The following is a 12335-nucleotide window of genomic DNA, read 5'->3' as shown; positions in this document are numbered from 1 at the left end:
GGCAAAAATTTCAAGCTTCATCGACTGAAGCACAATTCTCGCGCCGTGTCACTCGTCGTCCAACGAACGCCAACCTATATTTCCTTGATTGCTGTCTTATCGCCGACAGCTTTTTTCAATTCGTCTGATTTTCCGGTCGATTTCGCACCGGTCTTCCCGTATCGCTTTTCGTAAACCCGACAAACTCCAACTAGAAAAAATGTCTTTCCGCGGCGGTGGTGGCAGAGGTGGACGCGGTGGTTTTGGTGGATCTCGTGGAGGTGCGCATTGAGAGATTTCATCATGCTGGAAGATACAGGGAGCAGTCATGACTGACAATTCTGGTTTGCGCAGGTCGCGGCGGTTTCGCTCCCCAAGGTCCTCCCGACCAGGTCTACGAGATGGGCACTTTCATGCACGCTTCCGAGGGCGAGATGGTCTGCACTTCTACCAACACCAAGATCCCCTACTTCAACGCTCCTATCTACCTTGAGAACAAGACTGCTGTCGGCAAGGTCGACGAGATTCTCGGCCCCATCAACCAGGTCTACTTCACCATCAAGCCCCAGGAGGGTATCGTCGCAACTTCTTTCAAGAACGGCGACAAGTTCTACATTGGCGGCGACAAGCTCCTTCCCCTCGAGAGGTACACTTCCTTGCGCCAGACTTGCTATAACTCAACCCTAACACATTCTCTAGATTCTTGCCCAAGCCCAAGCCCGCTCCCGGTGCTCCTAAGGTCAAGAAGCCCGCTGGCCGTGGCGGTGCCCGTGGTGGATTCGCCGGCCGTGGTGGCGCTCGTGGTGGATCAAGAGGCGGATTCGGCGGACGTGGTGGTTCAAGCTTCGGTGGCCGTGGTGGTGCCCGTGGTGGCTCAAGAGGCGGTTTCCAGTCTCGCGGCGGCTCAGGAGGTTTCGGAGGTCGTGGAGGAAGCCGCGGTGGTGGTCGTGGTCGCGGTTACTGAGTGTAGCCAACTTGACACGATAAAAAGTGCAAAGCATGTGGGCGTAAACAGGCAGCGGCGTCACGGAGTTAAGAGGCCTTGGACGGCTTGGGAAATGGTTCACCAGGAGGCATTGTTTCGAAAAGAGGCAGTTCATCTCATGTTTTACGCTGTACAGGACTATTTTGAATACAGAGAAGAGGAGCAAAAAAACTATTTCAACTTCATTCCTTGTAAAAGTACCAAGTATGCTGGTGATCTCCTTGAGTTGCTCTAGAAAGATAACATGTGGACTCCCGTACGTGCTGGACCTATAAAATCATCATGTCTTTCTTCAAACTAGCAAATCCACAATGAATCTGCAAGAAATTGAGCAAGCCAGAACCCCGAGGAATTAGATGTTCTAAGCTCTGGGTGCGGACCTGTTGATCATGCTGTAGTGATGCAAATTGTTCCGTATAGTATTCCCGTAGCCTGAGAATACTGCAGTCGCGCAAGGATATGCTTCGGCGAGATTTGTCTCGACATTGGCCCGGCTCTCGAATGCAACTTACGTACTCCAGTTATCACACTAGTCGGCACAGTTGAGGCAGGTCAGTGTGCTCAGTAAATGTGTCAAGGTAAGGTTTGTAGGACTGGAAGAAGACTATAGACAGAGCGGTCATATGGAGCAGTGCTCTCTTCGATTACTCATAGACCTGCGAGACTATTCCAAAGACGAATGCTGTATACTATGATATGCCATGTCAACAATGCATAATTTGTCATTTTATAACGATCGTGCATTCTATAGCTTACAATGCTCCTACGTTTTGAATGATAAGAGCTTGTCACATGTCTAAGTGTGGCTGTGAGCAGTAGCTGTGGCGGTGCTTGTGGTCCCTTGTTGTGGCTTGTCCAAAATGACGCAGGCCACAAGCAAACGCGGCGTCTGAGTTAAACCTGCTTTCCCTTGTGTATCCTCGAAACTTCGACCTCTTACTACCTGCTGTACTCCTAATAACCACTGGTCTTGAGATTAACATACTCTCAAGTATTTCAATCACTCAATCTGCCATGTCTCGCAGAGTCAACGCGTCGACCGACGCTGCAAAAGAAGTCACCGCCAGTCCCCGTACGTCTTGCTAGAAATGACGATATACAAATAAAAGCTGACCGAGAGACAGCCATGGACAAGCAAAAGCGCCTGTTGGAGGAGACTGATCCTGGCCACTTCTCCATGATCCGTGCAATGCACCTTGCTGACCTGATCACTCTCCTGAACGGTATGCTTCACATTCTAGTGTTGACACCGTTCCTCGTACTGACACCAATGGCAGGCTTCTGTGGTATCAACTCGGTCCTGTCCTCCCTTCGTTACTGCATGGGTAACCCAAACGATCTCGGTAATCTCTGGGCTGCTCTAGCTTTCATGCCCTTCGGTCTATTCTTCGACTTTATGGATGGCAAGGTTGCTCGCTGGAGAAAGAAGAGCTCGCTCATGGGCCAGGAGCTTGATTCGCTGGCTGACTTGGTATGTTGTTACCCCTTGGAAAGAGCTTGGATACATTTGCTGACCACAATAATGATACAGATCTCCTTCTGTGTTTCTCCTGCTGTCGCATCTGTCGCAATTGGCATGCGAACCCCTCTCGACCACTTCCTCCTCACCTCCTTTGCCCTCTGCGGTCTCCTGCGTCTTGCTCGTTTCAACATCACCACCGACAGTGTACCCAAGGACGCCAACGGCAAGGCCAAGTACTTTGAGGGTCTTCCCACTCCTACCTCCCTAGGCATTGTCGGCGTCATTTCCTACTGGGTCAGCCAGGGTTGGATCCACGATCAAATTCCCTTCGGCGTCATTGCTGAAGGCTCGATACTCGAGTTCCACCCCGCCGCTCTGATCTTCGTCGCCCATGGATGCCTCATGATCAGCAAGACTTTCCACGTCCCTAAGCCTTGATTGGGTATTCGGAAGAAAATATGAGAACAAAAGAAATATGCGATATGATGCATCCGCGGACATTGGAGAAGTTTGATGGAGTTTTGGTCTAACACAAAAAAAAGGCCATAGGATATTCCGCTCAATGTTATGCAAACACAAAACTATGTCTACGTAGTAGGTAGACAAATGATGAGAACCTGACATGACAATATGCTTCCAGTTCAACAGGTCAAATGCTGTTAAGGCGCTTAAATGAACTGACCCGTGACTACGGCGAGGAGGAAGGTGATGGAGGAGGATAATTGTCCCAGTCCGGCTGCTTGAGGCGTTTCCCACTACCAAAGACATGCCCTCTGTAGCCTAGTGGCAAGGCTTTCTCCCAGTCCATGTCACAGAAACAGGAATGGCAGTTGAGCATCTGCTCGCTAGATTGCTCGTCTGTATTGCCAGCAGACTTCTCACCAACCTTCTTCCGTCGCCACCAAAGCCGTCTTGTGAAGGCACCATTACAAGAAGAGCATTACCCTGGCGTGCCTTCGCGCTCCTCGGATACCAATGGCTCGTGTGTTTCCCAAACGAGTCGACGTCGCCATTTTGCATTCAAAACCCAGTGGAAAAGCAAGTCTCTCTGATGACAATTGTTGACGTTCTCTTTGAAATTGACATGTGTTTTCTGTGTAGATGCGCTACTTCTTAAGCGCTCTCTTCTCAGGGAGTTGCGATACTCTGCATCGTTGAGAAACTTCTGCACGTGCTCGGGTCGATTTCTAGCTCTCAATCTCGTGGTGGCCTGACGGAGATATTCGCGGTAAGCTGGGTCATTTATATATCTCTGGCGGTTCCGCTCAGTGGCTTGCTGGATTTTCTTTTTGCGATACTCTGGGTCGTTGGCGTACTTCTCGCGGGCTTTGGCATTTTTCGCAGCTCGATCATTGTACGGTGTGTACCATGACTGAGATGAGTGGAAGCAGCGAGCCAGCAGTTCGAATGGAGCAATGCTACTGCAGCATCGTGAGAAAACAAAGCTAGCGCTTGCTGTCAAGCCAACTTTTGCAAGAATAGACGACATGGATCTTGGTAGAGACCGCGTGTAGTGAAACGCAATCCACCACGCAGTTCGTATCGCAATCAACAACGCAACTCGTGGGCGCAGCACAATAACCGGCAACCTTCTGCTCAAAGCATACGCGATTGGTGGTGTCTGGAAGTCTAGATAGGTCTGCCGTCACCCTAATGGTATTCTGCCGAGGATTATCCACACGTTAGCCTGGCTCGCAACTCGATTTCCTTTCTAGGTAATTGACCTGCCATCGTGGGGAACACAACACAGCTTAACGGCGATGTGATACTCGACCGAGTCGCCTAGCATGCTTTGATGAAACGATAGTTGGAAGAGATGATGCGACGCCCAGTCGACGTTATATGCCTTCATCTACAGTTTCTCACATGCAGCTGGGTCATTCAGCTCCGCACGGTGGCTGCTTCAGTTACCAGCTGAAGGGGGAACCAGGCAAACTGTAAAAACGGTACAGGTCGGGTACCTGTGCCAACTCGCCAAAACAGGACAGAGGTGTCAATAGACTCACCAGTAGTAGCTACGATCCTTCCCAAGTATGTAAGTGGTGTAGGATCAGCTAGCTACCTCATATATCGCCCATCTCAGCTCTGGTTTGTTTCATTCTGTTTCTTCTCTTTTCCTACAATCACAATCCACTGTCGCTCTCGTCTTCCACGTAAAAACATCAAAAAATCTCAACCAAGTCTATCGCTTGTTTCCATATATCTATCATACACAAATCCATCAAAATGAAGACCGCTGCTGTTGTCGCCTTTGCTGCCGCCCTGGTGGCCCCTGCCCTTGCTCAGGATGCTGCTTCTCTTGCATCTCTCCTTCCTAGCTGCGCTGTAAGTTCTGTCACCTCTCTTTCGGCTCTCTTCAGATCGCTAAACATATCCACCAGGTTAACTGCGCCTTGACCGCCATTCCCGCCACTGGCTGCCAGGCCACTGATGTTTCCTGCCTCTGCACCAGCGAGAGCTTCGTCACCTCCATCGCTACTTGCACCCAGAAGTCTTGCTCGGCCGAGGACCAGCAAAAGACCGCCGCTGCCACTGCTCAGATCTGCCCCAACCTTGCTGGCGCCGCCTCTGCCGCTAGCTCTTACATCACTTCCTCTGTTGCTGCTTCCAGTGCATCCATGATGGCTTCTTCCTCTAGCATGTCCATGGCTTCGTCCTCCTCCAAGGCTACTCCTGTTGCTCCTATTGCTACTGCCAGCTCGGTCCCTACCGTCAACCTCACCACTAACGGCACTGTCCCTGTTGCCACCACTTCTATGCCTGCTTCTTACACTGGTGCTGCCTCGGCTGTCAGCGCTGGTCTTGGTCTTCTTGCCCTCATGGGTTTTGCTGCTCTTTAGGGAGTGGTTCTGGTTGTATGAATAGTTGAGTTTCGTATCTGTCTGTCGATAATGATTTTCCTATCGTTGTGGGTTCATAAAGTAGTGTCTTAGGAGATACCTAGACTTGATAATTTTATGTCTTATCTCTATCCATTTGTTCCCATACAAAAAAGATGATTGCCCGAAAACAAGCCACAATTGCATGTTCTGGTACCTCAAGTCATGTTCGTATTCCTTCCTGCACGATCCGAGCACGTTCGTCCAATCAAGCATCATGTACTAAAAGTGTATTTGTGCCACCTCAGCTGCGACTCGTAATCATCATCTCTACATAAACATCATGAGAACCTTTCTGCTCTCTACATACTAATCCACCTCGCCATCCAAAACTCAGTAACCTGCTTCGCCTCATCCACAAGCCCCATATCCAGCAGCAGTTGCGTAGTCCCTCTAACCGCACTCTCCAACGCGCTAAAGATCCACGCATGCGTGTAACTCGTATGCTCACCCACAAACACCGTATGTTTCTCCGTCTGGAAATACGCAGGAAGGTATAAATCTCGTTGTCCTGCGGTGGGGGATGCCCAAGCGCCGGCTTGGTATTCGTCGTTTAGCCAGCATTTGCGGTCGTAGGCGCCTGTGTATTGTTCAGCGGCGATGGGGCCGTGGAGTTCGATCATGGCGCGTTGGACGTAGGCGACGTGGTCTTCTTCGGTCATGGCGGACGTGGAGAGGGCCATGGAGCCTGAGAGGTAGGAGGCGAGGATTACGCCTGGTCCGCTGCTGTTGAGGTGGTAGGAGGGGTAGCATACGCTTCCTATACCTGCTATGCCGCCGCCCGACCCACAGCCGCCGATGATGGGGCGAGGAAGGTGTTCCCAGAAGCGTGTTTTGTAGTGAAGAGCCACTTTACATGCGGGAGAGTAGTTGAGTCTTGAGATTGCGCGACTGAGTAGGCTTGAATAGTCGGGCAGACGCCAGAGTCTAACTTTGGAGAATGGCACTGCAACAATAGTGTAGTCAAAATCGATGGTCTCAGTTTCCATATCGAAGGGGTTACCAGGATGGAAGTGAACGGACATCTTTTCTGAAGTCTCGTTCCAGGTCAAAGCCTGCACAGCAGTCTGGAAACGAGTGCGATTCAAGACTTGAGGACCAAAGGCAGCGGGCAGACGACTCAGACCTTGATCGATGGTACGCCATTCTGTTGCTTCAAAGTAGATGTCCTCATAAGGCCACGAAGGGTCATTATCGGCCACAGAGTCAATCTGATCGGTAATGTTACTATCCAGTCCCATCTTGTAACGGAGATAACCAGACTCCGAGAAATCGAGGAAGCCTTCGGCAACAGCTTGTTTGTGTGCCTTGAAGACATTTGTTGCATACAGACGAGTCTTGTCGAGGTCCATGCCGATCCAGTCCTCGAACTCTTCGGTTGCTTCAGCTACAGCAGTTGCGTTACTGTAAGAAGCAGTGGTGTTGACAGCAAGCGATGGATTCTCCTTGACCTCCGCAACGCCAGGAACAGTACCGTCAGGCTTTCTCTTGGTTGTGCTAGAGGGGTCGTTAGGAGCACTCTGGATCCAAGGAATAAACTTGACTTCATAAGTAGGATCGTGTTGATTCTGCTTGTTCAGTTCATCAGCAAGCTGGAAGACCATCTTGTGATCGTTGATTTCGATAGTCTCGTTATCCATAGTAAGACTGACGGGGAAGCGCATAGGTCCCATCTCTTGATACTGATATTGATCAGGTTTGGTAGCGTTGAGGTAGGATGTATGCACACGGCCACCAATACGCGATGAAGCCTCGATAATCTGCCAGTCATGGAAACCGACAGAGTCGAGAAGATGCGCTGTCATCAGGCCTGACATACCACCACCGAGAATACCGACAGACTTGCTCTTGGTTTGAGCGACGAATACTGATTCAGGCTCTTTTTCCTTGAGATATGTGACACCATCAAACCAAGGACCCATCGCATCCATAATTTCCGAAGCAGCAAGATGTCTCTTGTTGTTCCTGCGGCCAACACTGACAGGTGCAGATCTTCCCAGCAAGACATCACCAGAGAAAGCATGAAGACAGCCATCACTGGACATATCCTCAGGAGCCAACCAGACAAAACGAGTTGGTCTCTGTTCGTGCCAGTTGAGATGACGCTTTGCCAAGTCGTGGTTTCCAACATGAGTGCTGCCGAGAATATGATGGGCTTCTTGTGTAGACTTAATGCCGCAGTCGCCGTACACAATTGAGAACTCGCCGTCATGAGAGGAATGATAGTCGACGTGAATGTTGTGCATACCACCTGCTTCTACAACCTCAGGAAATCTGAAAGAGATGATTGGGCTTGAAGGAGCAGTAACAGCATGTTGTATCAGCGTCGACAAGGCGAAGACGCCTGTCGAGAGTTTGCGGATAGACATTATAGAAGGAAAACGAAGATGTTGACTGGCAGTCAGGATGGGAGTCACAGCTCACCATTATATATCCAGCAGCGAGCTATTGATCGGAACATGTGCAATCCAGGCAAAGTCCCAACACCAATACTCTGCGGAGTCTACACAGCCTACATGCTCGGGTTGGGGCTGCGGATCATGGTTGCGGTGTACAGTTACGCCGTGCAGGAGGATCCTACGCATGGATAGACGAGCCCTATCCCTCGAATACTAAGTCGGCGACATCTGAGTGCTCGAAAAGACAGCCTCTGTCCAAGTGCCAAGTACACACTATACCACTTGGGTAGCATTCCAGCCGGAGTGATCGTATCGCTATTGCTTGGCTATTGACAAAGTGACGGTGTTCAGAGTACATACAGGCGACGGCCGTGTTTGGCCGCTCCGCCTATCTGTAGCCATGGAAGCTCATAGGGCGCAGTATTGACAAGCATACCGAGTTCGGAAGCTCAAAAGACGACCGCTAGGATGGTTGGATCTGACTATAGAGGTCCACGCGAAGATCGACAAGATAAGGTCGATGTGCCATTGAGGCTGGAGGATAAGAAGCCTTGGCAGCGATAGAGGATTACCTGCCAATTTGTTCAACTGCTTACCACATAGGATATAACCATAGCTTTGCTCGGTCATCTTTTGTTGAGTCATCTCTTGTTGCTGGCCGGACTGAAGTTTGGCTCTACGAGCCCAGTTGGCTGTCTGCAGATGGTGTGGCTGAAATATCGACAGCGGTAGAAGATGAGCTTGCCAAGACTGTGGTGATCATGATGATCATGATAAGTTGATATGATGAGCATAGCTAAGTTATGCAAGACCATCAACGCGCGAAGGATTGTTGGCAACAGGGTCCCATATGGATCCTTCTGAAGAGCACGACCACCGAGAAAATCCCCCTCAACCGCACTCACCCATCTAATCTAACCACTGCTCACATAGCCACCGTCGCATATTTAAACAAGCAGCCATTCTCTTCACCATCTTCTACGCGCTCATCAGTGATATAGGATCGCAGAAATCATACTGTATAGCAGACTTCTAAGCGCCACCGCGGACAAGAAAAGAAAGCTGTAAAGTGCCCGTCTGTTTCATATCATGCGCGCTCTAGAAGTAAGGCCGCCAAGGAAGATCCTTCCCTTCACAACCGCCGACTCATGTAGGTGCACTGCTTTTCTATGGGCTTGTCGCCCAATGGAAGAAAAGTATGGTTCGCGCTTGGGTTCCACGTAAGTACGGCCGTACTGCCTGGATAGTGTCAGGCACATAAGTTCTGGTATCAATATATGTAAGTAGGAAAGCCGCCCAACCGCTGTCTTTTCTTCTCTCCGTCAGTCTTTGTACTTGACCTTTCTTGCTGTCTTTGCTGGTTGTTTTGGTTTGACTGTGTCGTTATTGATAATGGCATCACCATCACGATGGACGTCTATCCCTAGACGCGACTCTACCTCGAGTGCATCCTCACACTCGCTAGACTTCATGGGCCAGCAACAACCCGAACAAGCGAAACCAGAACCTACAACTAAAGTCCGGAGCTTAAAGGAGAAACCATCGGCTCCATCATTTTTCATGTCACCTACAGCAACTTGGAACCTCTACCGCCATAATCCCTGGTACCTATCCTGGCAACAAGAAACCTGGGCCATGATCTTTTCTCTCGCTTGCCTTATTGCTGTTGCTATCATCATGGCTTGGATCGATGGGAAAAGGCTGTCTATCTGGCATTGGGCCATTCAGCCTAACGCTGTTATTTCCGTGTTGATCGTTTCATCAAAAGCGGCTCTAATGATCAGTACAGCTAGTTGTGTTTCCCAACTCAAATGGACGCACTTTCAGCAGAGGCCTCGAACACTCAAGGATCTGGAAGGCTTTGACGATGCGAGTAGAGGTGCTTATGGTAGTCTTCGCTTGCTTTTGAGTAGAAGTGGGTACCTGAATGTCGCCGTCACATTAGGCTGTGCGGTCACAGTGCTGGTACTGGCCATGGAGACCTTCGGCCAGCAATTGTTGAGTTTTCCTGAAAAGACAGTCGCAGTCGCCAATGAAACTGCTTCATTTCCAGTAATCCAAAACTTCGAGGCCATGCCATTTTGGGGTGGACTTGGTCGGCAGTTTTCGGATCGTTTGCTGAAGTCTAGACTTGGCCTGATGGAAAGCATATACGGACAAACCATCGATCCCCCTTTCGATTGCGGTGCATCTTCTTGCTCTTGGGACAGTCATGTCACTCTTGGCCTGTGTTCAAGCTGCCGGGATATCAGCTCGGTCCCAGGTGGCTGCGTGGTCAAGATTACCGCAACGCCCAGTCAATTTGTCAATTCTCAACACGAAACCGTAGATACGACGTACAACGTAACTACGCTCGAATGCAACTACGACGGAGCAGGTCGCGCAGGTCGCACAGGAGGCTATAATCTCACTACAATCAGGGGCAAGAACTCATCCGCCGTTGGAACTGGAACTCCGGATCCAAACATCCTGTCCGATTGGAGATACCAGACTGCGATTGATGTTACCACCTGGAACGAGGAAGGCTTCTATTATAAAGGTCAACCTGCCGTGGTCTTGAATTTTAGCGTGATCGTGACGAATGATACCTGGGCACGTCCACAGATCACCACTTGTACATTGCAGTACTGCGCGTGGGTATATGAAAACTCAACTGCCAAAGGTCAGGACTTCGATGTTGGAAAGCTGAAAAAGTACAATCTAGGCTATGACTCAATTGAGTTGTATCAGACTGGTCCCGGAGCGTCTGCAAGTGCGACCTATACGAACTACACTTTCCGAGCCAATGGTACTGGTTTCCCAAGCGACAAACACAACGACACATTCAAGGTGTATGGAAATGCGAATGCCGAAATGGTCAGCCATCTTGGAACTATCCTCAGGTCGTCAACTTACAGCTATTTATCCGGCTCCAATGATTCCTCAGCGGGTTTGGGGGATGCCTTGATCATGAACCCGAACATCACAGAGCTCTCTGATAGGATGGCTACCAGCTTGACCAATGTATGGAGACAATATCAAAGCAAGCCTGCTATAGGTACAGCGTGGGAATCTGTCGCTTTCATCCATGTCGACTGGGCTTGGCTCACACTACCAGCTATAGCGGTCTTGACTGCCGATATTGTGTTACTTATGACTCTGTTGCAAAATCGAAGAACTGTTTTGTGGAAGTCATCCGTTCTGCCATATTCTTTCCGGGTACTACAAGGGTGGGACGATACTGAGTTTGATATGGAGACACTGGAAGAAATTAGAGACAGGGCTAAAGGGATGACTGGTCAGCTCATGGGAGACGAGAATGAACGTATCAGGTTGGTCAAAGCGTGCGGTTAGAAAAAGGTTGTGATTAGAGTGAATGGATCAATGACTTGTGAGTCTGCCCGAGATGATCAATGCTAGGTCAGTTTGAGTGTTGCTTTGTCGCGATTCGTTGTCGTGTGAATATTCAGTGCGTTATTCTGGTGGTGCGTCTGTCAGAGGCACGTATTGGACTCCGTAGAGTTTCTTCCTCTCGACGGAGCCATCTTCTTTCTTGTCGACAACATAGATGTACTGGTCGCCTCGTTGTCCAACAGGCATGAAGAGTCTATCTCATCTCGTTAGCATATAACCGCTCATTGTATGGACGTTTTGCACGCTTGATAGCAGTGGCCGCCACGTGGAGCACCTGTCGGAGTGACTGAGAACACTCACCTTCCTGGGCGTTTGAGCTGGTCGATGAGCTCTTGATGAAAGTCAACTGCTGCTGCGCCCACATGTATGACATCGTAACCCTTTTCGCCACCTTTTCCTGTCCATCCCTTCCTGCCATCGCTCTTCACATATGTAATGTTTCCGTTAGCAAGCAGCTCACGACCTTCAGCACTCTTTGCGGTGTTCTTCCGTGCAATATCCACGAGCGGCTGGATGTGTTCAATACCAACAACAGTGCCTCCAGGCTTCACCAGCTCGGCAAGGACATGGGTCAAATATCCAGACCCAGATCCGACGTCCAGCACGTGAGCTCCAGGTCGTAAGAATTCGAGCACAGCTTCGCAGGCATGAGCATGCATATGGGGAGCAGATATAGTCACTCCATGACCGATTGATTGCGGATTGTCCTGATATGGTGATGCTGGAGCGTAGTGTCCACGGTCGACCTTGTGTCATGCTCAGTCGAGGTTTCATTACCTGTGGCTTAGATGCTTACGCTTTTCATGGCCTGTTTAACCTTGTCGGATTTTATAATGCCGTTCCGGAATAGAGCGTCAACCATCTCGTCGTTGGTTGAGCCATGGCTTCGCCAGGCCATGCTGATCAGGCGATGTGATTGTGTAGGAGCAGCTTGTCTGACGGGCAGAGAGTTGACTGCCGATAGAACTCTCCTTGAAGACTTGGGTATGAGAGACAGATTGATGGTCGCCGCGATGGTCAAGACGTTCGAGATTTAAGTAGGTAGCTAGATCATCTAAGATAGAGGAATGGCAGGTGCGAGTGTGACGAATCGCCTGCCTACTGGAGGGAGTTACCCAGCTGAAGTTGATGCTCTGCGGGGTTGTGGTAATGCCGACGTCACGCGGTTCTGACATTCTCTCAGGAAAGGAGGAACGATGGCCTCAATCTTGACAAGCTTATTAACATCTTGACACCAA

At 50.0% G+C, this 12335-nt stretch overlaps 7 protein-coding genes across 7 annotated transcripts; 4 read left to right on the top strand and 3 right to left on the bottom strand.

Moving 5' to 3' along the window:
- Positions 1–199: 199 nt before the first annotated feature.
- On the top strand, positions 200–943 carry M437DRAFT_49513 (Gar1-domain-containing protein; the record flags this gene model as incomplete). The annotated part of the gene is made up of 3 exons (XM_041021846.1): positions 200–260; positions 334–625; positions 679–943. The coding sequence occupies 3 exons, from the start codon at positions 200–202 to the stop codon at positions 941–943; spliced, it is 618 nt and encodes a 205-aa protein (XP_040879635.1).
- Positions 944–1978: 1035 nt separating this feature from the next.
- On the top strand, positions 1979–2864 carry M437DRAFT_49458 (CDP-diacylglycerol--serine O-phosphatidyltransferase; the record flags this gene model as incomplete). Its single annotated transcript, XM_041021840.1, has 4 exons — positions 1979–2036; positions 2089–2187; positions 2242–2435; positions 2496–2864. 4 exons carry the CDS (start codon positions 1979–1981, stop codon positions 2862–2864), a joined length of 720 nt encoding a protein of 239 aa, XP_040879634.1.
- Positions 2865–3114: 250 nt separating this feature from the next.
- M437DRAFT_66466 (uncharacterized protein) lies at positions 3115–3915 on the bottom strand (the record flags this gene model as incomplete). The annotated part of the gene is made up of 2 exons (XM_041024752.1): positions 3115–3337; positions 3371–3915. The coding sequence occupies 2 exons, from the start codon at positions 3913–3915 to the stop codon at positions 3115–3117; spliced, it is 768 nt and encodes a 255-aa protein (XP_040879633.1).
- A 737-nt stretch (positions 3916–4652) lies between these two features.
- M437DRAFT_84931 (uncharacterized protein) lies at positions 4653–5266 on the top strand (the record flags this gene model as incomplete). The annotated part of the gene is made up of 2 exons (XM_041028191.1): positions 4653–4751; positions 4808–5266. 2 exons carry the CDS (start codon positions 4653–4655, stop codon positions 5264–5266), a joined length of 558 nt encoding a protein of 185 aa, XP_040879632.1.
- A 341-nt stretch (positions 5267–5607) lies between these two features.
- Positions 5608–7674, bottom strand: M437DRAFT_49754 (uncharacterized protein; the record flags this gene model as incomplete). Its single annotated transcript, XM_041021890.1, has 1 exon — positions 5608–7674. One exon carries the CDS (start codon positions 7672–7674, stop codon positions 5608–5610), a length of 2067 nt encoding a protein of 688 aa, XP_040879631.1.
- Positions 7675–9096: 1422 nt separating this feature from the next.
- Positions 9097–11037, top strand: M437DRAFT_84929 (uncharacterized protein; the record flags this gene model as incomplete). The annotated part of the gene is made up of 1 exon (XM_041028190.1): positions 9097–11037. The coding sequence occupies one exon, from the start codon at positions 9097–9099 to the stop codon at positions 11035–11037; it is 1941 nt and encodes a 646-aa protein (XP_040879630.1).
- A 120-nt stretch (positions 11038–11157) lies between these two features.
- M437DRAFT_49581 (protein-L-isoaspartate O-methyltransferas-like protein) lies at positions 11158–11995 on the bottom strand (the record flags this gene model as incomplete). Its single annotated transcript, XM_041021854.1, has 3 exons — positions 11158–11290; positions 11398–11843; positions 11894–11995. The coding sequence occupies 3 exons, from the start codon at positions 11993–11995 to the stop codon at positions 11158–11160; spliced, it is 681 nt and encodes a 226-aa protein (XP_040879629.1).
- Between the last annotated feature and the right edge of the window lie 340 nt (positions 11996–12335).

The sequence above is a fragment of the Aureobasidium melanogenum genome, assembly GCF_000721775.1.
Source record: "Aureobasidium melanogenum CBS 110374 unplaced genomic scaffold scaffold_11, whole genome shotgun sequence".
Taxonomy (NCBI): Eukaryota; Fungi; Ascomycota; class Dothideomycetes; order Dothideales; family Saccotheciaceae; genus Aureobasidium; species Aureobasidium melanogenum.
This window is presented reverse-complemented; position numbering and strand designations above follow the sequence as displayed.